Here is a 24,319-nt window from a genome sequence, read left to right on the forward strand (position 1 = left end):
TAACTTTAAATCCACCAAAAGTCAGAAAGACAATTCTGACAATTTACTGTGACTTGCCAGCTTGTAATCGTGCTCAGTGGGCTAAGGGAAATCGCATTGTCTTTAATTTTATTAATTCTAAAGCAGTGGGAAATGGCATTTTTGCAACAATAGGAAGCATTCTGCATGATAACTTACTTGCTGTATTAGTTGAGGTCAGTAACAGCTAGGGATGAAACTGATTCAGCTTTTTAGAACCAATGAAACAAAGTTAGAGGTTGACACATACAAAAAAAAAGGGGTTTTTTGTTTGTTTTTGTTTTTTTTTTTTTAAATCTGTGTCTCAATTTGTTCAGCTGTCAAAGAAAATCTGCAGGAGGATCTGCCAGCAGGCCCAGCGTGCAGTTCCTCAGTTTCTCCTTTCTGATAGACCTCAGTTGCCTCTGACAGAGAGGGTCATCCAACCTGGTGCAGACCCTCATGCATGAAACTGGTGCTAATGTCTGTCCTCATTATGGAGCTGTCAGTGACATTTTCCAGAGCCCCTCACTGACAGGTTGCTCTGCTGTGTTATCAGGTTGTGGAGGAGAACTCTCTGGCCCTTCTGGTTCATTTCACAGTCCTGGCTACCCCAACAGATATCCAAGCAACAGAGAATGCATCTGGTACATTCATACAACGCCTGGTAGCAGCATCCAACTCACCATTCAGGAATTTGACGTTGAATATCACCCAAACTGCGACTATGATGTTTTGGAGGTAAGAGTATTAGATTTAATTCTCAAAAATACACAGGTAATATACTTTTCTTTCTGGAGCAGATCACTCCAAGGACTGCAGGAACAGAAGAAACAGTCTAAGTCTCCTTTCTGCTTTGGTTAGAGTCCACAGATGTTGTCACAGAAGCTTGTTTTAAAGTGTTTTCTGAAATATTTTATGGAAATAGAAGTCATCATTTTGGACATAATGAAAGAGTTTTTTTTTTTTTTTTTTAAAGGTTTCTACTGAAAATACATACAGAGAAAAATGACCACTGATCAGATTTTTAAAAGCTTTAAGTATATGCTGCCACAGCAAGAGGTAGCACTGAGCTGAAAATAAGGGAAACCTGTCAACCAACTGCACTTACAGGTCTTTAGTAGTTGCTTTTGTCTTCTCATTAAGCAAAAAGAGCCATCAAGTATTACTGTAAGTCTTGATTCTCTGACAAAGCTGGGCTCTCTCTTTGCTGGCAGTTATATCTGAGCAGGGATCAGTTTTATTCCCAGAAAATCTGTGTCATGAGGGTGACCAATCACATGAAAACAGCTTTCTGTTGCTCATAACTCTGGAATGCTGACTGTTAACAATAAATGGAGCTAACAGGGCAGAAGCAAATGGTAAGAACAGATTAAAACCATGGGCTTTATGACAGTGTCCTGCATCCCTTTTCTATGCCATCCAGCTTTACTGGATCAGGTGCTCTGATCTGATGAAACATTTTTATTTTTATTTTTATCTGTTTGCAGCTGAGATATCCTGTGACTTTTTGTGAGCCACACCCTGGATTTCATTCTTTCCATCAATCCTCCTTTTCCTCTTTTTTTTTTTTTCATGTGGTAACTATTGGTTTTCTACTTTGTAGCCAACAGTAACATTTTTTTGTTTTTTTTTGTCATGGAAACACACTGGCTTGTTTTTGTTCCAGCCTTTTTGAACGCATCTGATTAATTAAACCAGCATAAAGGAGAAAAGAAATATACTCCTAGCTCTAATGAATTGGACTTTGACTGGTGCTTTTTATTTTGAAACTGTGCAGAAAACTGTTGCTGTACAGCTAACAGTGTAAAGGAAACCCACAAAACTCAGATTCCCATTCATTATTCTTACCCATTCTTACTTCTCTTTTAACCCGCCAGCAGAAGTCGGCAGGGTTTATGTCAGAGCTGGGTTTGGTCTCCTTGCCCATGGTGTGCAGATGGCCCCAGGGAGCACCATGTGAGAGGTCAGTCCATGCTGCAGATTAGATGCATATTAGAAACTCCTGCTGTTTCCTTGGCCACATAGCTTCTCCAGGCAGGTTTAGATGATTAAGAACATGTGTTCCTGCTAAGTCCCATGCTGTGGCTCTGACTCAGAGAGATATACCATGAACACATTTTAAAATTCACATTTTGTGCAGACTTCTGACAAATGCAATTGTCATTGGGCCCTACAAGCAGCCAAGCAATGACATTTTACTGAAGAGACTGAGGTTCCAGTGGACAAAGACGCTTCTTCCCCAGACTATGACTGCTTCCTTACCGAGTCTTAATCTAAGCTGTGATTTCATCCATTCTGACTTCTGAATGCTTTGAGAAGATTGATTAGACAGAGGGACCATTATCCATTCAAACCATGCAGACTCCCTGCAGAAAGCAAAAAACTGCTAGTCTTAGACAAAATTAATATATTTAAGCCATTAAGCCTGTGTAATCAGCCACTAAAACAAGATACGATCTTCTGAACATCTAACACACTGTGACAGAATTCATTCCTTGTTTCTTCTGAGGGTTGAAGCTTCAGCTTCTGAAATGCCACATTACCCTGATGTCACTCCATGTTTTTTTCTTTAATATTTCTTTGTACTTCTAATGGCAGAGCAGCATCAAGCAGCGTGAGCAGCTAGTGTGCACAATATCCATGAAATTATGTAGCAATGCACTACACTTATCCCTGAAGGTGATGGAGCTAGTTCAGCTATTTGTAAGATTTACTCAGATGTTTAACTTGGACAGAACACAAACTTCTGAGGTTTGAAAGTAACTGGCAGGGCTAGTTCAAATACTGAGTTTGCTCTGTCTAGAAGTGATCAGGGCAAAAGGGCCTTACAGAAGACTGATTCTTCTGGCATCGTCACTTTTTGATAGAGATTCATGGATTGCTTTTTTCAACCTTATTCATGTTTATGAGACTAAGAAAATACTGAATCAGGCTTGGGTTGTTACTGCTGGGAAAATCTTGATGGGGTCTGTTGACTAGTCTTCCTATTTCCCAGTGTTGTTGTTAGAACTTGCCATTCTCTAGTTCAGGGTTTGAATTTATTCGTAATATCTTCTGATACAACCAGAATAGCTGTCATTGTTCTATCTATAGCTAACTCAATTGTGGAAAGATAATGGCATGCTCTTGTTTTGATGTCTCCAACAATTTTGATGTTTAAGGTTACTGTCAAGCTGTCTTTTGCAACTGCTGTCTCATGAGAAACATCTCCATGGAAGGTGGAGACTGTAGTATCAGACAGTGTTTCATTAACATACATGAAGCCATTGGGCACCAAAATAGCATCTGTTTTTTAAAATTGTGCTGAGCATGTATATTTTCTATGGCTGTAAGTGGGAAGACTGAGGAAGATGAGCCAGTTCCACCAGTTAAAAATGGGATCAAACTAAGATCCCACAACTCTTTTGGAAAACAAAAAACATGATTAGCAAGGCTCCAGGACTGCCATTTAATTCACTTGGATTGCAATAAATTTCATTATAAAGTGCACAATACTGATGATGATGTAGTAATGGTTTTCTACTTTATAACTGCCTGAGGTAACTGTGGCAAATATGTATGGTATGTAGTTCACTATGAAAGTAATACCTTCTATTTATTTCTGTGGAAACTAAAATAGCTACAAACAGCATAACAACACTACTTGATAAAGCAAATTCTCTGCCATAAAGTAGTTTTTCAGTATAGCCACCGGTATTAGCTGATTCACATGGATGAATAGATCAAGATGTTCTTCATTTCATGATGGCTACCTGGAACATGGTTTGTCTTCCACTTCACTGTTGCCACTGCTGAAATGCACCATTCACTACCTCATTGTGCTGACATCCAGTGTTTGGTCTCCATAAATATTCAGTAAACACCAGTCAATGTCCATTGGTGCCATTGTTTTCCACATGGAGGAATTCAGTTCCACATCTTTGCTCCATATGCACATCCATGTCAGACACCATTCTGTCAGACTGCCCCTCTGCTGCCATCAGTCACACAGCAGCAAGATGTAACACAGTATTGGTGAGAAGGTTCAACCTGTACTGCCATACCACCATCTGCCTCAGATGGCCAGTATAATCGAATAGGAGGTGTCACTTTTGGAGCAGCCCTTGTATATCCTTGTTTCCGTAGAGGATTATTATATTGTAGTTTACAGGACCAAAATTCTGTGTTTTGGATTCTGATTCTGCTGTTGAAATTAATAAAATTGCAACTTTTTGTTTCAATAGAAAGTGATGAAATCTAGCCCCAATCAAAATAAAATAAATCAGTCTTACCTCTGCAAAATATCAGCACAAATTCCTGCAAAGATATATGGTTTGTTTTCCCAAGCACATAAAAATGTATTTTTATGTTTCCACAGAAACAAGGTAATAACTCTAGAGGGATCAGTGAAGAGGAATGTAGCAAAGCCCCAAAGCAAAAAGTTCTTATTTAACACAGGGCTGTTTTGAACTCTCATTCTGCTTTGGATGGTGCATATACAAAATAAACTTGCACAGAAAATAACCTTATTATCCACTTTGCTTTTAAAATGTGGAATCACTTTCAATATTACAAGTAATTTTTATTCTCCAAAACATTTCTCTCTTTTCTATGTGGCAGATGGGCTCTTTTAAAAAATATTACCAGTATTTTCTTCCATTTCTAGATCTTTGGTGGCCCTGATTTCCTCTCTCCCAGACTTGCCCAGCTGTGTATTTCAAGATCAGCACAGAACCCCCTCCTGGTCTCTACTACTGGCAATTCGGCTGTTGTCCGTTTCAAGACAGATGAAGCAGTGACTGGGAAAGGTTTCAATGCTTCCTGGCAAGAAAATCTGCATGGTGAGTGTACTGATTAGTTCTATGAGAAATTCAGGAAGTCAGAATTGAGGATTAGCCATGCAAGCATGTAGATAACCAGCATAAGATTAAGAGCTAAGGGTGAATTTGAGTGTTACTGGATGCAGTAACACTAAGAGAGACTGAAAAACACCCAGAGGGGAAAAAGAGACAAAGAAAACATTTAATTAGCTCAAATCTAAGCCTACCTATATATTTATACTGCCTTGTTGGGGTTTTTTTCTCTAAAAAATTAATCAGGGCATTTTTGTAATCATAAAAGAACTTCATGGTAGTAAAATACTCTTCTGCCCTTCTCTACCCACCTCACATGAATTGTTAGTCCTGTATTAGCCGAATAATGCTTTTGTTTTTAAATCATAAAATGAAAAAGATCTGAAAACATGGCTTTACTTGAAGAACTTGGTGACCTCCACAAATATTTGGCGTGATTACTAAGTACTTGAACTCCATAAGGTTCATCCATCCCACATGTGATTATTTGTTCAAGTCTTACTGGTAATAAGTAAAAGAAGAGGCGTGCTTAAAAGATCCAACCGTTTCTACATGGGAGTTCTCATGAAAAGGCCAATTATTGGTAACTAATTGCAGTGAAGAATGGAGGGAGGCAGATTTTAATTCTGGCAGTTTTGCTTGATTAAGCACACTGATTCATTCATTTGTCAAGGTTTATACTTTTCCATTCTCACAAGTTTTTTGAAAAAACCACAAGATTTTTTAATAAAGGATCAGTTTACAATAGTTCTTTGAATTAATCCCCTTCCAAGATCTGGTGGCTTATTTTTTATTCTTAGACCTCCTGAGGCTTTCTCATCACTTTACAGCATTTTGCCTGTTGTACTCTCAGCCTCCCTATAGCCTCTGAATAACTTCTCTTCAGAATGCAGTAATGCTATAGTATTTATTCTTTCAGCAGGTTGTCTCTGTCTCCAGCAGAGACAGCATGTCTTTCTCTCACCCTCCTCCATCCCTCTACAACATATAAAAATCCATGTGTTTTTTCCCACTGAAAGCCATGGCACTTCTATCACAGGACCCATCATTCTTTTTGCTCAGATATTCATGAGCAGCAGATCAATTCTGGACAGAAATATCCAGGTGTTGACTGGAGTGCTTAGGGAGTCCTCAGCTGCATGGATAGAGAAGTATGAACTTGAAAGCTTGCAAATGTTTTACTGCTTATAGGGAAAGGGGAACTTCTAGCTTTCTTGATATATTCAGAAATATTTTTTTGTTCTCAGTTTGGCCTAGTCATTGCTTTCTCAGTATGCAAGGTTAGCTTTTGTGATCCATGTGTAAAAGGTCTGCATTCATATGAGTGGTATTTTTAATTGCTTTTTTAATATTTAGGATAGAGGAATACCAGCATTAACTTCAGACTCAAAGACATCTACTATCCAGCCTAGGGCTGGAAAGGAACATTACAAGCATTGTTTTTGCATATTCATCAATAATGAAAGGTTATACTTTCCTAATAGTAATTTCCCATTGATTTTCATTGCAGATAAGGCCATGTATCAGTTGGAACACTCATATTACATGAGTTCAATGCAGAAAATAAGATGATGGAATTGTTCTTCCCTCAGTTTAAAAATAGACAGGTAGTCTTATTAGAGATAAAAGAGCAGTTGTGATGAAAGCTGATGATATCTTTTTCAGGCTGTGGTGGTATTTTTCAAGCTACCAGTGGGGAAATCCATTCTCCAAACTATCCTGAGCCTTATAGTAACAACACAGACTGTTCTTGGCTTATCCAAGTTGACTACAGCCACAGAGTCCTATTGAACTTCACGGATTTTGACATCGAAGATCACCGTTTATGTAACTATGACAACGTTACTGTAAGTAACTATAGAAATTTCAAAAGTTTCCTTAATGAATCTGAAGAAATTCTTGCAAAAGAGGAAGCTTACTGTGCAATTTAGGCTACAATTAGTTTCAGGGTGTTAGTTGCATAGTCACGTTCTGTATTTATTCACAGACAAACTAAGGATTAAGTTGTAAGTTAAGTAGTAATGATTTCCCTTTGCTTCACCAATGAAGCAGTCTTTGCATTATTCCAGGTTTCCACTTTATCTGGAAAGGTCTTTTCTTGAAAGCAGTGCATGCTGCATCCTAGCATCACATTTTTCTTTTAGATGGTGTGCTTTATGTAGATTTAAAGGAATAGCCGTGTATATCGATACATGGCTGTTAAGACATCTTTTCCCATTTTAATAATAGTGTAGTTTACCACAGCTTGCATCAAATGGACTGTCCACATATATATCAGATTGACCACACTCCGTTGTAAAACTCAGGTGAGAGGGAGGCCTACATATAGACAGAAGTTGGGGCTTTGTATATGCCCTATGTATTCAGGTATGCATTAGCTGTCTGTTCAATTGCTTCATTGAGGACACTGCTCTCTTAAAAGCCTCACATTGCTATGGGTTTGTAAGCTTTTGTTGATATCACAGAAATTCAAGTTTCTGTTCAACCAGTGCACAACAATGAAGAACTCTCCACATCTCCACTTGGCCTCTTAGGAGCAGAGACATCCTGACCTTCGATGTCAGATTGCACTTCACTCAGTACAAAAGCATGTGTGATCAGCAGCAGTCGGATAAAGCACAGTGGCTGTCGCCCAAAATCCAGCTTTCTTCTCCTTGATAAAATGTTATTCTGAGGGGACGAAGTTTGGCAGGGACTGAGAATCTTTTGAAAACAGCATCAGTTTTAACAAGATTGCCTTGTAAAGTTCATTTGTACTGAACCAGAAAAAAGGAAATGTCTCCATTTTGCTGAGCAGAACTGGAGGTTTCATTTGGCCACAAAGCATCTTTTTTAAATGAAATTTTATTTTTTTTCTGGTTCTGAAGCAAGGTGACTGTTGAAAGAGAAAATCTGTTGGAAGAATATCATAGTCCTCTATGGTATCTCACAGAAGCAGCCCAGGTTGCCTGACAAAAACATCTGAAATGGTAGCACTGGTAAAAGTGGGGGAAAAAAAACACCCCAAAACAAACTAAAACAAAACAGAACTAAAAAAATGTACACAAATTAAGAATTCTGAAAAGATCTGATATGCATTCTTCTATTTTACACCTGATGCCAATGGAGGTATGTACCTATCTAAACACATTGTAGACTTACTGCCTTTGTAGGCTGGATGTGGGCACTTGGTTTCTACTCAGTGAAAAGCACACACCCTTGAGCTAGCAGAAGAGAGGTGGCTTCACATGTGGCAGAGTTTGTAGGCCACTCCAGCACACTGACTTTTTTTTACTGCTATAGTATCTGTTATTTCCTTTTGCTTTTTGTTTTGCTGGAAGAATGATGGAGGAAGACACTGCTGATCAGCCTGTGCTGTGAAAACTTGTCTGAAGCAGCAATATGAGCAGGGAGGGAGATGCATCTTTAATGCAGGCATCAATCACCACCTGCCAAGAGGAGGGTAGTTTGAAAATGGATGAGGAAGAAGGCTCATTTGAAACCAAGAGATAATAAAAGGCTCTGTATAAGGTGGGAAATAGTTCTTTAGCCCCAGTGCAGGGGAATCAGAAGGGAAAGGAAGGACTGGATGGGATTTCTTTCTATTCCTAGTAAGCCAGTGAGCTGAAAATCACTTTATATTCCTCTCGTTACAAGGCACAATGTAAGAGAGCAGAGATAGGATACAGAGAGTGACTAAAAATGCATGAGTAGATGTATGACTGTGAATGGTTTAGGAAACACATTCCAGAAGAAGCATAACTGGAAAATATGGGCAGCTAAGGAAGCTGGTGGGCTGTTTTTCTCTCTCTAATATAGGAACAATTACTGTGTATGAGTAACACAGTGGTTCCACCCTTTTATATTTCTGATTCTTTTTTGTTTTTGTTCTGGATATTTGTTTATTGTTATGGGTTTTATTCGCTTTGTGAGTTCTCCTGGGGCTCACCTCCACCCTTAAGCATACCAATGCCCTTTTCCTTCATCCCTTCTAGACCCACTCATTTTTCCTTGTGCTATGACTTGAGATGTCATGTGTAGACATAGTATCATTTGTCTGTCTTTTGATGAGCTTCTTTCTCTGGGTTTTGTCCTTATTTATTTTTCTTAAATATTTCTACTATGTATCTTTTTCTGTGGGAAAATCTAAGGTCTATTTTTTCTCTAAAATTTGCTATTGCACCATTATTGCATGAGTGAAATGGGGGGAAGGCAAATGCTCAAGTCTGCTGTTTCTTGGATGTGTTGCATTTCCAAAAAGCCCAGTGCATTTTTTATTTCTGCTCAGTGATTTCATACTGATTGTGTGAATTCTATCACAAATCTAGATTCAGATGAATTAATTTTAAGCATAGAACTGTAACCTGTGGTGTAACTGCTCTGATCTCCCTCTGGAGTAAATGGATGAACAGAGCAGTCCCAGCTACCAAAAACACATTCCTGTAGTACTCTGTGAATTTGGGTGGTTCCTGTTTCTGTGCCTAAATTTTGTATTTTATCTGTTCTTGGGAGAGATGAACATCTGTTCATCTGTTAAATGTGTATTTATAGCTTTTACTTCTTCTGGTCTGGTATATAACTTGGTTGTGTTCTGTAAAAAGTATAAGCACAAGGCACTGAACAGGGTTGGGAAAAATAGTTTATTGTTTTCAGTGCCTTATTATATAAATATTATTTTTCTTTCTTGCTTCAGTATATAACAAGTAGTACACAGGATTGTAGAAAACTTCTGGAAGCTAGAAAGGTTATAACTTCTTTTATTCCATGTGCTGACAGAGAGGATCTTCCATGAGAGCGCAGAGATATGTGGCATTCCTATGGCTGAGTAGATAAAAATTATCATCTTCATTTTGTCATGTGCTTTTGCAGGTTACATTTTAGCAAGCACTTAGTTCATTGTGTAAAGGGAAGAGAAAATTGCAGCTACCCACAGTACAAAGGAAAAGTTAGCTTTTAAGTCAGCAGAGAGGCATTCTTCGTATGTTTTCAAAATAACTTCAAGAAGTTGCAGAGAGACTTTCCAGAACTGATGTGTGAATATTGTGGTTTCTGATCTAGACTCAAGACTGTAATCCCCCTACAAGCCAATAAATAGGAGTTTGGCAGAAATGTAGCAGCATGTGCAAATTATCCACGTGCAAATACTCCTGCTTAGTTTGCAGTTGCCACAACTCCTAAGAGCTGCTGCTGTATCTCACTAATGCTTATGCTGAGCTGTTGCTGGAATCAGATTTGTAGAAGTGTAAAGGCTAGGAATCTTTTTTTTCTACCCCCAATCCTTCCCCCCTCTGCCACGCCGAAGAAACACTACTATTCTTCAAGCACTCTGCCCAGAAACAGCAAATAGACTTGATTTAGAAAACATTCCTCTAACATCATGCTCTTCTCTGAGTATTACCACAGAAAGACCTCTTTCTTTCAGAAAGCTTTTGGAATGAAGTATCTACTTAGTCTCTGACATTACTCATCCTTAATGTCCTCCCTAGTGAGGAAGTTTAACTACTGCAGTCTCATAATAGCTCATGTGTCAATGTTCAGATCTCATGCAGTGGCACAGAACAACAAAACCAGCAGTTTGCATAAAGTATAGTCAGGCCCTCTGTCTGCTCTCTATCAGTGCAGTGCTTATTCTCAGCTCTGGCATTGAGATAAGAACTCAGCAATGTCCAGGGAAAGAAAGTGCCTTCATTCCTAAGGGTTATTTCCTTAGTCATTACTTTTTTTGCATTCCATGGCTTGAGGTTTTTAACAACAGGCAATCTGGTTTACATACAGAAGGTATGTACAGCACAAGAATAAACATTGCAAACTATGTATTAAAGACTGTAGTGAGGTGCCAAAAAAGGAGAAAAGGTTGAATGGATGGATATCATGGTTCTTTTTACAAGGTAATAATTTGTACAGACGTTGCAGTACACTTAATACTCAGTCACAAGGTCCCACACAGCTAACCAGTGTTCTTTGCCTGAGGGCAAATGTTTAATTCATGGGTACTGCACAGGCCAGGAAGGATATGCCAGTGGATTAAAGAGGAGTGTTGTCCTTTGTTCCTCAACTCTAAGGACTATTAGAGACAGGTCAGCTTTTCCTCAGCTACTGTTCTTGTACATTTGTTTTATTAATGTCCTCAGGGGTCCTTGAATAGGGGAGGCATAAACATCATGCCATACAGTCTAGTTGCAAATGTTTACTTTATCAGTGCTGCATTGTGCAGCCTTTATGGAATTTGAGGCACTTGGAAGTGAAAGGAGAGCATACTAATGAAAAGTAGATTTCTTCTAACAGAATGACATTATTTTGACCTAAGTGGAGGCTTACATAGCTTTTTAACATCCTAGCATCTGAGTATCATTCAGTCCTCTCACTATCCTGTATTTTTCTCCGTTTTGCTGTCAGAAGCTGAGTAATAGGTTATACTAAATGACATGCTTGCTGCTGTATAGGATATTAATGCTGAAACAGGAACTGAAGTCAACACTTGATGCTGCCCAGTAGCTCGAAGGCTTTTCCTGATGTCTCTAGTGCTCACCACTGCTGAAACCAGGCACAAGGCCTGTGGGGGTGGCCCATGACTCTAAACACGTTTGCAATGAATCATGTCTACAAAAGATTAATGGGACACTCCAAGATTCTGGCCATTTTTCCCTGTTTTTTTTTTTTGTTTGTTTGTTTGTTTTGTTTTTTTTTAATATAATTTGGTGTTGCTTTAGCTAGAAACTTGTGGGTTTTAACTTCACTATCCTTTTCTTCTTATTTTGAAATAAAGAGGAAGAAAACAAAATTATCAGCTGTAAGGGAAAAAAAGAGAAGGAAGGCACTTGTGGCAAAATTAAAAGTGAAGTTTTAGAAAACCATCTTTACTGTCTTCCTCTCTTTTTTAACTCTTCTTTGCCCTCTGCCTAAGTAGCATCTAATGTAATGCATGAGTGTAATTCAACACAATAAAGCCATTATAAAACGTAGTTATATGGACTCTGATAACAACTGCTGAGTACAAGTATCTAAAAGCCATAAACCCAGTGTCTACTTTCTTTGCACGCAGTCATTGCTCATACTACTGCAGTAGTTGCATGTTAGAGTCAATTTGAATGCCTTTACTGAGGCAAGATTAACTGAATGAAAACTACATAGGAACTCATGTTAGACATTAACTGGAAAAAAATGTGTATGGGATTATCTAGATTGTTAATGGAGGACAGCCACCATACCAGATACACACAGAGAAAATGGTTATATGATGCATTTTTGTTATAAAGATTACAGTAGCTTTAGCCTGAAATACTTGAATTTTTTGGAAACAGCAATAGAATTAAGACAGGCAATGTGCAAGTGGTTTGCACTGTGCATGCCAGGACTGTGTCAGGGTCAAAGTGTATAAAACATAAAAGAGAGAGTGAAATAAAGTGAAACAACCATTCTCAAAATACCGATTAGAACCTAGTACTTAATTTAACCTTTTCATAACAGGTGTTTGATGGTCCTAGCAATGAAGCACACCTTCTTAGAAAACTCTGTGGGACAGAACATCCTCCTCCTATCACATCTTCCAGGAATCAGATGTATGTCCGGCTGCGCTCTGATGGAACCTTGCAGCACAGGGGCTTCAGTGCTCGCTTTAGTGAAGGTAGTTTCTTCATTTGCATTAGCATGTATTTAACCAGTCACCAATCAGATTGCGTTACAGACAGTCTTTTAGCAGAGCTGTATACCTTTAACAGGATGGAATTTTTCTGAATTATGGATTAAAATCTTTAAAACCTAAGGATCATCTTAGATTCTTTGGGAAAAAAAAATTGCCTTTTATTGAGTAGGTATAATTCAATTTTGTCTAGTACTGTCGATGATGTCTGTGAGTTCAGACTTGCAAAATCTAACAAACACCAGCTTCTCTCTTCCTGTGAAACCTTCTAAATCCTATCTCCTACTGGATTTTTTAGGCAGCACAGCATGATGAATGGATCTCTGCCTTTGGTACCTGACTTTCCATTCTCACTATAAACTCAGAACTGGGAGGGTTTGCGATGAGTCAGTACGCTTAGAAACTAGGCATGATAGCATTCAGCACTTAGCCAAAGATGCAGTCAGCCACACTCTTCCGTATGTGCAGCATTTCACACAAATGCCATTTTGTTGATGCAGCTCACAAGAGGATAATGCTAATGAAACATGATGCTGCCCTTAGGCATCGGATGTTTCTGGATATTTTCTTAGGACTTTTTTCCTGCCTAGCTCCCAGTATAGGCAAATGATCAGATAAATGGGGGTATGATTGGACCACCTTGAAATCAAGTTATTTTGGCCCCAAAGTTGCTCTTCTTGGCTATGAAGAAATGATAAAGATGAGATCTGCTCCCAGGTCATTCTGGTTCCTCAGGAGGTCAACCAGGTGCAACATGACTTATGGACTCGTGTCAAGAAGCTACACCAGGTTCTAGGAGCTAGTCCTTAGTCTTTTTTTCTACAGATTACTGTCATGAATTTTATCCTTATAAAAATTGCTGTTGAATGTTACCTCTTATTTATTTTTCCTACAAATTCTAATATGTGTGTTTTGTATATACAAATAATTTTTTGTATAAATGTGAATGTATGTGTTTTATTCTAAAGCATGCGGAAGTTTCATAGAGTCAGATTCAGTTGGGGCAGCAATTTCCTCTCCTCTGTATCCTGCCAAATACCCAAACAATCAGAACTGCAGCTGGATTATTCAGGCTCAGGAACCATGTAAGTGAAAACATCTTTTATAGTTAGCTTGGATGACTAATATCCTCATCTTCTTTTTTGTTATAACAATACAAAATTCCTCCTTTATTTCTCTAGGAAGTTCTGTATCCTGATAGTTGGAGAGAGTGTGGCTCTCCTAATTTATCCTAAATTAGATTTTACTGTAAAACGTTTAGGGTACTGTGAGGTAAACAATTTACAGCTTTGTCATCTTATCTGATTTACTGTGACCCAAGTTCTGAAATTATAAATGAGATGTTGAATAATGTGAAGTTGGATTCCTCTGTGAGAAAATCTTAGAGCTTATGTATACTTAAAACACCTGTATTTATCTGAGATTATTCTGGTCTGGATTTTTCATGCTAGAGTTGTGTTACATCAGATCTACAATGTTAACAAAAAAAAAGGAAAAAAAGAAATTTTTTTATTAAATAATGAGAAAAAGTTATGGAGGAATTTCAATTTAAAATACAAATGAAAAACAATATAAATAAACTGGTCCTGTGTACATAAATATGCCCTCAGATGTACCTGTCTATTTTAAAATAAATTTATAGTTGATGCTAACACACCAAGCATTTTCCCCCAAATACTGTTATTATCTTTAATGTACAGTATTAAATTTACATGGTATAAAATTTCTTAAAAATAAAACTGTGTTGTAGTGTCCTGGTAACATAATTAAAAAATGAATATTTATTTTTGATAGCTACTCCTGAATTTCAGTTGTTCATCTGATATCTAGCCATTGTTATTAAAATCATAGAAGGTTCCAACCACATTTATAAATTTATTTTGCTAAGTTATGAAACAAAGATCAGTTTGCCAAACAAAACACTAAACAAAAAATCAGAATATAAGCACTACTTTTTTTTAGGCATAGGTTATTATGCATATCCATGAAGAAGACATCATCAGAACTGTCCTCTGCCTATATGACATTTATTTATAAAGACAGCCATTTCTTGGATCTAGGTTGAAAAGTCAAACGTAATTATTGTCACGTGATTTACATCAGTATAAGAGGTCAGAACAATCCAGGTTTTGTGTATGCAATCTGTGTATGCAGTGACATCCTTCACCAGGACCACTACGTACCACACATGGAGATGTTATACCAGTCCCAGTGTTACAGGACACAGACATACAGAACAGATGTAGCCAATGGCAAACCAGAGCATAGAGTTCTTGCTCTGCTTTTACTGTGCACACCAAGTCTCCTGTTCTTGCCTCCCGCTGTGGTTTTACTTTTTATTTTGTATCCTGAGGACCTACATTGACAACTGTAATTGATTGACTGGATTGGGACACAAGGATGTCCAACACATGGATTTTGTAGTTGAATACCAGTCAGTGGCACCCCGCTGAATGCAGTGCCTGGGACCATGTCTGTCTCCTCAGCTTATTCAAACTAATTATAGCCCATTGAAAAGCAAAGTATTTGTGTCAAATTCATACTTGGTTGGAGAAAGCTTAGTTATCATTTAATCATGAGCCTCTTTTTCCAACCCACTTGAACTGCATCAATACTCTGAGGCCAGGACTGACTCTCCTCACAGAAGGTGAGTGTTGAGGAAAACCACTATTCTTCCATTTGTGACTTCATCTTTGTTCATATCAGAAAAATCAAAGCAATATTGAGAGTCAAAAATACCCTGAGTCAGAAATCCTCTTTTTCAGGATGTAGCCTGCAGACTGAGGGTGTGGAAAATCCAATTCCATACAAATATAGCTGAGGGTGGTTAATGATCCTTTAACCAGTCCAATTGATGTATGTGGAACGTTACAAAACGATGAAAGGTCCAGCTCTTTCTAAGCCTGGAGCAGGGCAGCGTCAGTTCACATTTTGTCCAAATCTATTGTATAGATCATAAAGGGACAGAAGGTCACAGACGTGTAGAAATAAGTTTTGTTTTTGAGTGTGTGTAAATTTTCCATGCTGTATTTGCAGACTTTTTCAGTATATAATGAAACTGTTCAGCTGTTAGGAAATTTGGTTTGATGTCTGCCTGTTAAATCCCACACTAATCATGTTAATTGTATTAGAAAGTACTGAAATATGAAGAGATTTATCAGGATCTTTGCAGTAAGCACTGATGTACTTCTGAGAAATTCACTCCACCTATCAAAGATTAAATTAGTTCAGATGTTATGCTTTATGGAAACTGATTGAGTTCAAGGGAGAAAAGAGTACATTTGTCTAGATATAATAGTTTCTCCGTGAAATGCCAAACTGCTTTTTAAGTTTTTATATTTTGCTGTTGCCAGTCAACCACATCACACTGTCCTTCACTGATTTTGATATTGGAAATAATAGACAGAACTGTACAACGGATTTTGTGGAGATTTTGGATGGGAATAACTACAATGCTCCTCTTCAAGGTAATGTGCCTTTTCCTTCTTTATCTCATGTATGGGACTACACTCAAGGTAAGTAGGTTTTCTTGAGTGTCCTGTAGCTTAATGTTTTTTTTTCTGATAAAAGAAGTTCCCATTGCCAGTCTAATCAGAGGAGACTGTAGCTGGTGGAATAAGACTTCAGTGTGAAAAACGTGGCCCTCCCAGGCTCTGCTAATGTGCAGTGTGGACCTGACTTTTCCTTCCTCTTCATCAGAACAATAGAAGAAATCAAGCAATTCAGTTTAAAGTGAAATCTAGGTTACAAAAATGTAGTACAACCTCCACTCATGAGTCACACTGAACGCATGTGAAGACAGTTGCAGATTTCTGGGAACAGAAAATGGATAAATGGATTTTCTTGAAACCCTGGAAATTTCTGCTTGTTCTTGATTTTTCTACAGCTTCCTCCATACATGTTTGTCCAGAGCTATCACTTTCAAGAAGAGGAGCAGCCTGAGCAATAAAGATCAATGCTTACACTGCTGGGAAGCCATGAGACAGAGCTGGCCATAGATATCCCCAGAGTTGTCATGAATTTCCTTCCTGGAAAATTCAGAACAGATGTGACTGATTCTGTTCTCCTTTTCCTTTACTTTTGTATATAATTTCTTGACGAGAGTAGGGTTGTATTCAATATAAATGGCTTGTAACTGAGAGCAGAATTATTTTTCTTGTCTCCTTTCCTCAGGCTTCACCTGGAAAGATGAGCAGAGCACTTGGCTGTTACCTTTCTGTTTGCTCTCAGATGCCTTTCTTTCAGATCATGATTCACATTCTTAATCCTCATATTACAATCTGTTACAGGAGAACTCTTCTGTTACTCGTTGCTTCTTTTTTTTTCATTAGGAACTCAGTGAAATGGAAACTACTGACAGATTTATTTGGTTTTGGAAGTATATATTTTTTAATTAGGCTGCAATTTCTGAGTAGAGTGAATGCAAGAGCTCAAGGACAGGATATCCATTGATTAGGGTGCCTGGAGGGCAGGACGTCCCAGTTCAAATTCTTTCTCAGTTTAATAAAAATAAAATAGTCCAGTAGAGTGTGTTCTCTGCTACTACGATATTTCAATTTTATGTGGATGTAACTGACAAATGCAATTATAAGCAATGTTACTCTTAGCTGCTGTCAGGCACTAACCCTAAATGTAAGATTATTAAAAGTAATTGCATGCTGAATGCTGCTTTGTTCACTCTGGCCTGTTCTCTTTCAGGCCGTTACTGTGGTACGACCATGCCACATCCTATCACTTCTTTTGGTAATGCTTTGGTGGTCAACTTCATCTCTAATAACAACATTACTGCCAGGGGCTTCCATGCCACTTATGCTGCATCATCATCATGTAAGTCTATAGGACAGATATTGCTAGTTTATACCTCTGATTTTTAAGAGAAAGACTAGATTTTGTATCTCTTTGGTTCTCTGGCATTCCCTATGTTGTAATCCCCTGTTGCCTTTCCTCTTGTTGGATAAGGTCTTGGGAAGGATATCAACAAGTCAAAGAATGACAAGACAAGACACAATGCGTTCTTGATTAGCAAATGCTCTGGCTCCACCAAGCTATTTGTACACTGTCATCATTCTCAAGCCTCTGCTTTCTCCTTATTCTTGCAGCGTGCGGAGGTACTTTCCACATGGACAGAGGAGCTTTCAACAGCCCTGGCTATCCCGAGCCGTATCCACTCAACACTGAGTGTGTCTGGACAATTCTCAGCTCCCCTGGCAACCGGCTGCAGCTGTCCTTCATGTAAATGCATTGCCAGGGGTTATTATTCATCCCCTTTAACAGAGCTAAAGGAAGGATGCTCTGTGTTTATTAGGAAATGTAATTACCAGATGATAAAGCTGAAACATACTTGTACAATCACTTGGAAAGAGAACACAGCAGTGGCTGGGGACAGCTTGCATTCAGTGTTCTCTCTTACTCATTGCTTACCATATTAAGGCATATATGGTGTTATATAAATAGGTTTTTTATTGTTTGAGCAGCATGGGATTCTGCAGAGGCCTGTTTTTACTCACATAAAAACAAGAAGAGGAAATTTTGTGCTATTCTACCTTTCCTTTAGGAAGGAAATTCCTACTATTTCCTTACTACCAGATTCACTGTAGTATTTATTATATAGCTAAGTCATATAAAGAATCCAAATACTCCACAGACTGTAAAGTAAGAATTTATATTAAAGTCTTCAAAATTTCTCAAACTGTAAGACCAATTATAGCAGTGAAAGCGCAACAGGGAGCAAAATAGTTATCTCAAAGGAACTTTTTCCTTCAGAGAACTTTCCTTTGAAGACTCGAGACAGTAAAAAAGACATCCATGGTTCACAGAACAATGTGGAATCCTTTACCAGGAGAGTCAGGTTGGTTTTTACCCATGATATGGATTTCTGAGTCTCTGCTTCTCAGCATCAAAGAGTGGCTGATGCCTAGAAACAGAGCACCGACCCTTTGCAAAATTTATCAGAGATCAGCAGAAATATAAAGTTTTTTCAAATTTGCATTTACAGTTAACCAGGATAAAAGGAAAATTTACCCAGTAACTTGCTGACTGCATAAAGTACAATTTGCTAAGCCCATACTGATTCATTAATGCAATGAAAAGGACAACATATTCCTCTTTTACTCACTGAAGCAGAGAATAAGCACTAAAGCCTGAAAACATTTTCCAAAATATTTGCTGCAACATAATGAATAACAACTTTTCAGAACAAAAACAGAAATGTAGTGGAAAGTATAAACTACCAGCAAAGCATACATTCAGATATCAAGTGGTCTTTAATAGATATAGACACTTTTTCTGTAGTTACATATAGTTGAAAAACAAGCTTAAAAGACTGTAAAGCAAGGGGTCATTGTGTTAGAAAGAAGTATTTATTTTATTTAACTTAATATCAGAGTTTTATAATGTTTTGTTGGCATGAAGAATTCATTTTCTTCAGCTCAGTCTGAACAGAAATGCCTGCCTTGCAACTTGAGATTTGGCATTAAATTTGTCTGAAGCATATCCACATGAATGGTTGGAGACATTTAACAGCAGCCTGAACACATATGGCTGTGTTCAGCGCTAGAGGGGAGTTATTGTTACCAGAAAATCAGAAAGCACAAATATTTTAGAGCATGAGCTGTAAGAGGCGCTTGCTGGAATCTTTACTATAGATTCATAGCCATATAATGGAAAGTATATTGGATTGAATTGAAGCTTCACTTAGAATAATAGGCAGTGATTTTTAGATTGAGTTCAACATTTGGTTCAGTGCAATAATTTAGAGTTTAGTTACTAAATCCTATCCCTTTTCTAAGGTAAAAATTGATTAAGAAGAGTTAGGGTAATTCTTACTCAGAACCAGCTATGTGAAACACAGAGACATCAGAGAAGCAGTAATATTTAATAATTCTGGAGAAAAGGGACTTTTGAGCTCTGAGATGTGAAAAACAAATGAATCTAGGCCTCTGAAAATTGTTTTCTCACCAGAGAATATACTGAAATAATGTGCACACACAGAGGCTACAAACTAATTTTAAGGCCAAAGGTATTTTCTGCACTCAATAGATGTTGTAGTCTGACTAGAGATTATAAAATCTTAGAAATCTCTTTTATATGTCAGAGCTTTCTGTGTTTCATGATGGTTGATGGAGAACCCGCTAATATTAAAAAGGTTTGAGAACTCTTAAAATTTTAACTTTGCAAACTGAAGCTCTGTCATAAAGAAGGGAGCACAAGGGACCAAGCCCTGGGTCAGCAGCACCACCAGGTAATGAGTGAGCGAGCTCAGGAGGATTACTGTCCACTTCATATGGTAGGATAACAACTACCGGGGGATTTGTAGGCTTGCAGGGCAAACTCTGAAGTATGTTTCAGTCATATGTCTGCTAATGCTCTTCTGCTGTTATCACAACAGAGAATTTCAAGTGGAATCTAGTAGCGGCTGCACCAAAGATTACCTGGAAATTCGTGAAGGGAATGCTACTGGCATGTTGGTAGGAAAATTGTGTGGAGACTCCTTACCTTCAAATTATACATCTTCTGTTGGTCATATCCTGTGGGTTAAATTTGTCTCAGACAGCTCAGGCACCGGCGTTGGCTTCAGGGCCACATTCTCACACTGTAAGTAAATGCTATTTAATTGAAAATTGTTGTTTCATAACACTTCCAAAATGGTCCAAAAAAGTGCCAATCTTTGGCTCTGCAAAGTCTATTAGAAAATGTTCATTGATATCATCAGGGTTGTGAATTCATTTAAAATGTGTTGCAAAATATCTACTAAGCTTGCATGTATGTGAATATACTAGATATACCATAATGAGATGAATTAGACATGAAATTCTATCTTTTTTATAACAGAAGAAATATATATATAATTAATTATATTATATTTTCAGAAACAAAAACTCCATGGGAAAAAAACTCACAAAATTTTCCTATTTAATGTTTCTTGGGAAGAAATGAACATGAAGTAGGCAGGATGAGAATCATAGAATCATAGAATGGCTTAGATTGGAAGAGACTTTAAAGATGGTCTATGTCCAATAATGAGAGAAAATTTAGCTATGTCACATTCCCATCTTTCCTACGAGTAGAGCCATATGGCTCAAGTATGAAGTAGAGGCATTAGTTGTCTCTTGTTTTTCAGTGTATGGAAATGACATTGTGGGAAACAGAGGACAAATAGCTTCACCACAGTGGCCCAGAAGCTACCCTCACAATTCCAATTACCAGTGGAGGATAAGCACCAATGCTTCACAAGTTATCCATGGCCGTATCCTGGAGATGGATATTGAAAATCATTACAGATGCAATTATGACAAGCTAAAGGTGATTTCATTGTAAATTTTTTTTAAACTTTGGTTATTTTTGATGAAAATGATTAATAGAGGATCTTACGTTTAAGCAGAATTTCCAAGGATCTGATTGGGATTCATTGGTTTTGGCATGTTATCTTTTCAATAATTATAATAATATAAATATGATATAGGAAGAGATACTTACTCTTCGACTCTCTAACAGTTATTTCCAACTTGTAAGTTTGAAATATATTAAAAATTAGCCCATAATACCTATAAAATTAGGTTATTTTAAAAACCTACCAGGAACAGTCCCTTACTTGCACCCCTTTTTGTCTCTGAATCAATAGTTTGCTTTTGGCAGTAGGAAGTTACCTCTTCCTGTTTACCTTTTCCTCCTACAATACAGACAAGATTTTTCAGGCTAAAAAGAAAAGTAAGCATAGTGCAAAGCAAATTGGAGCAATTGATTCAGAAAGGATATGGAGCTTTTTCCTTCATCTCATGCCAGATTTTAATGGTATCTTCTTTATTCTAATTTAGCCTGACTTTATTTGTCCATCCCTCTGAGAGCAAAATGAGTTTCTTAAATCAGCTGACATCCAGTGGGCTACTCAAGGATCTGAATCAAGGTTTAGATCTTCAGTCTAATGTTAATCTTTAATCTTCCCCACCTTTTTAATTGGGGGAAAGAGGACAAGAATAAAAATAGATTTGAAAAGCAGCAAAAGAGAACCGTCTTGTAACTAGCCAAGAATTTAGCTTATAAATACATGGAAATACGTTATTATGGATTTATTTGACAGAATTTGAAATGCAAGTTTTCCTTGGGAAAAAGAACAAAACAACAAACCACCCAAAGAGTTTCATTTTTTTCTGGTACATGGTATTGTTTTTTTTTCTTAGCAAGAAACAAAGTTAGACTTTTTTTCACATGGGAGGCAAGTCAGCATCCCCAAAGAAAAGCCCTGTGGTAGGGAAAGAGTTTAGTTTGATGGGTTCCATTCAGATCTTTCTTCCATGAAAGCTTTATGTCTAACAGTATACAAAGGTAGGGGAGATATTGTTCCCTTTTAGTAAGAGGGATTTCTCTCTAACTGGGTTCTGATGAAAGACCATCCAAGTCCTACTTGCTCATTTAAAGAGGATAATTTTTCTGCTTGGAGACTTTCTGGGTAGGAGGAAGATAAAAATCTTCCTCTGTGAGGAATGACACCATCACTGTCTTTTTCTCACTGCAGGTATATGATGGGCCCACCATTCATTCTCGTCCTATTGCAACATACTGTGGTGCAGATCCAGCTTCTTTTACATCCTCTGGCAGCACATTGACAATACAGTTCCAGACAGATTCATCTGTGACTGGAAGAGGCTTTCTTTTAGAGTGGTATGCAATGGAGCCTTCTGCTCCCACACGCGCAATTGCTAGAGGTGGGTCTTCAGGGTGCTATGTGGTCAAAAGTGATCTAGTCAGTAATATATTGTGCTTTACTTAAAAATAGAACTGCAGCAACAACAAAATATAAACAACTCCGAAAAAATCCTCCCCACAAGAAGAAGCCCTCACTATTAACTGACTGAGAGTTTTCATTGATATTTTAATTAAACACTGTTATAGTCATATTAAGCTATTTACAAAGAACTCTCATGTACACTGTTTTATAGTGCTTTATCAATAAGAAAGTAGATAGAAGGTCATTTTTCTTAATACTGCTATTTCATGAAAGCTAAACATGTTACGTGCTATCATGAAAAAGTATCTCTCTTGAAATACCGTTCTTAAATCACTGGCCATTATGATGTGAAGCCTATGATAGACTACATCTCTTAGAGAGAATATGCTTGGTCTGATCACAAATCTTTTTGAGAAATAACTCCTGACAGGATAGGAGATGTGTCTACTGTACCATTGGTTTTCTCTGAGCAAGTTCAGCAAGAGAAAATTAAGACTGTCTGGAACATAGAGCAGTGTCTTCTTTCTAAATCCAAAGACAAATTTCTAGGGATCCCTGGAGCTTTACAGCATAGTGGCAGCATGTATTTTTTTGTGTTTTATATTCTGGGAGAGCACTAAACAACCGTACATCACTGAAGGAGCTCCATCTTGCCTGAAACTTAAAGCTGAAACTTTAGGAGTGGAGAAAGAAAAGCATTTCAGCTGAAGAAGTTCTAAATTCCTTTCTGAAGTAAAGTCTCTGTTAAACTTTTGTGTACTTTTGTAAATATTCTTCATAGTAAAATATATGTATGTATAATCCTTATAGTCCTGGATTTCAGGCTTTGTAGTCCTAGTCCAAACTGAAGCAATGTTTGAAGAAATCGTTTCCTCTGACTACACACCCTATTATTGTGCTCCCATTGTTCTTAACACAAGGTCTGTCAAATTAAGTGAAATATTCAGTTTAAAAAGAGGATGCTTACATTTTTGTTTTCTTGAACATCGTAGGTGCATGCGGAGGGACTGTGACAAGTGAAGAAACTCCTTCATTCCTCTACTCGCCAGGCTGGCCCATGAACTACAAAAATTTTGCTGACTGTGTGTGGCTTATCAGAGCTCCTGGGTCCACTGTGGAGTTTAACATCCTGGCCCTGGATATTGAATCTCACAGTTCGTGCTACTATGACACACTTACTATCCAAGATGGTAAGAAGCCAATCTTGCCCTACACCAGTAGTATGAAATAGACACTGAATGTCTTAGGACCTGTGTCTGGAACATAAGTAATCTAGTTAGCAATGGAAACAGCATCTACACCAGTATCGTTTGTCTAGACTGAGATGTTCCACTAGTTAAAACAAAACTAGCAAAGCATAGCAAAATGTTTAGTTATCTATAAAAATATTTCTCTGTGAGGGATTAAAAATCTTTAAAAGTCTCTGCCTGAAAGTGGGAAAGCCACAGCAAACAAAAAAGGCAAAGTGGACTGATTTTAATTATTAATTATTACATTTTCTTTTGATTTCAGGAGACAATGGTCTTTCCCCATTGCTAGCTACTATATGTGGACGAGAACCTCCTGGGCCAGTAAGATCAACTGGAGAGACAATGTTCATCCGCTTCGTGTCAGATGCAAGTGTCACTGGAGCTGGATTTAATGCCTCATATCACAAAAGTGAGATCTATTTCTCTTCTTTCCCAGATAAACTTCTGCCTTGCTGTTAACAACTGAGTAGGAAAAGAAAAGACTAATGAAATTTTTATCATCTGTCTTTGATCCATGCAGTTGATCACAGAGATCGATTATCCACTTCTCACAAACATACATTAAAAAATCTCTGACTCTGCTGTATGGGACTGCTGAATCACGGCCTGAACCTCTGATTAATCACCTGAGGCAAGCAATGAGTCAGCCACGGGAGCACAGGTGAAGGCAAATCACCTGTGCTGCAGGAAAGGGTGGAGCCTGGCTCCACCTCTCCTAGACCCATTTAAGAGCTGACTGCCAGTGGGGAAGGATCTCTCTGGAGATCTGCTCCACTGGAGTCCATCTTGCGAGCCCAGGATAGGGTGAGTGACTTTCTCTCATTACTCCAATATAACAATTACATTAGCCAAGCTCCTGGATATACATATACCATCTGTATATCCATTGATTATA

At 37.9% G+C, this 24,319-nt stretch overlaps 1 protein-coding gene across 3 annotated transcripts in view; it reads left to right on the plus strand.

Annotated features, from left to right (window-relative positions):
- The window catches only part of CUBN (cubilin), a 134,799-nt gene that overhangs the window by 60,921 nt on the left and 49,559 nt on the right, over nucleotides 1-24,319 (plus strand). For all 3 annotated transcript variants that reach the window (XR_014884223.1, XM_085227336.1, XM_085227335.1), the window contains exons 29-41: nucleotides 557-738; nucleotides 4,646-4,820; nucleotides 6,498-6,679; nucleotides 12,279-12,435; nucleotides 13,419-13,535; nucleotides 15,804-15,917; nucleotides 17,149-17,277; nucleotides 17,550-17,682; nucleotides 19,838-20,043; nucleotides 20,570-20,751; nucleotides 21,962-22,151; nucleotides 23,167-23,364; nucleotides 23,687-23,833. Coding sequence is in view for 2 of the 3 variants with exons in the window: in XM_085227336.1 (XP_085083462.1) it covers nucleotides 557-738; nucleotides 4,646-4,820; nucleotides 6,498-6,679; nucleotides 12,279-12,435; nucleotides 13,419-13,535; nucleotides 15,804-15,917; nucleotides 17,149-17,277; nucleotides 17,550-17,682; nucleotides 19,838-20,043; nucleotides 20,570-20,751; nucleotides 21,962-22,151; nucleotides 23,167-23,364; nucleotides 23,687-23,833 (2,112 nt within the window). In the remaining variant the exon portion in view is untranslated. The remainder of the gene's footprint in view (nucleotides 1-556; nucleotides 739-4,645; nucleotides 4,821-6,497; nucleotides 6,680-12,278; nucleotides 12,436-13,418; nucleotides 13,536-15,803; nucleotides 15,918-17,148; nucleotides 17,278-17,549; nucleotides 17,683-19,837; nucleotides 20,044-20,569; nucleotides 20,752-21,961; nucleotides 22,152-23,166; nucleotides 23,365-23,686; nucleotides 23,834-24,319) is intronic.

This window comes from Meleagris gallopavo, chromosome 6 (assembly GCF_905368555.1).
Source record: "Meleagris gallopavo chromosome 6, MGAL_WU_HG_1.1, whole genome shotgun sequence".
NCBI lineage: Eukaryota > Metazoa > Chordata > Aves > Galliformes > Phasianidae > Meleagris > Meleagris gallopavo.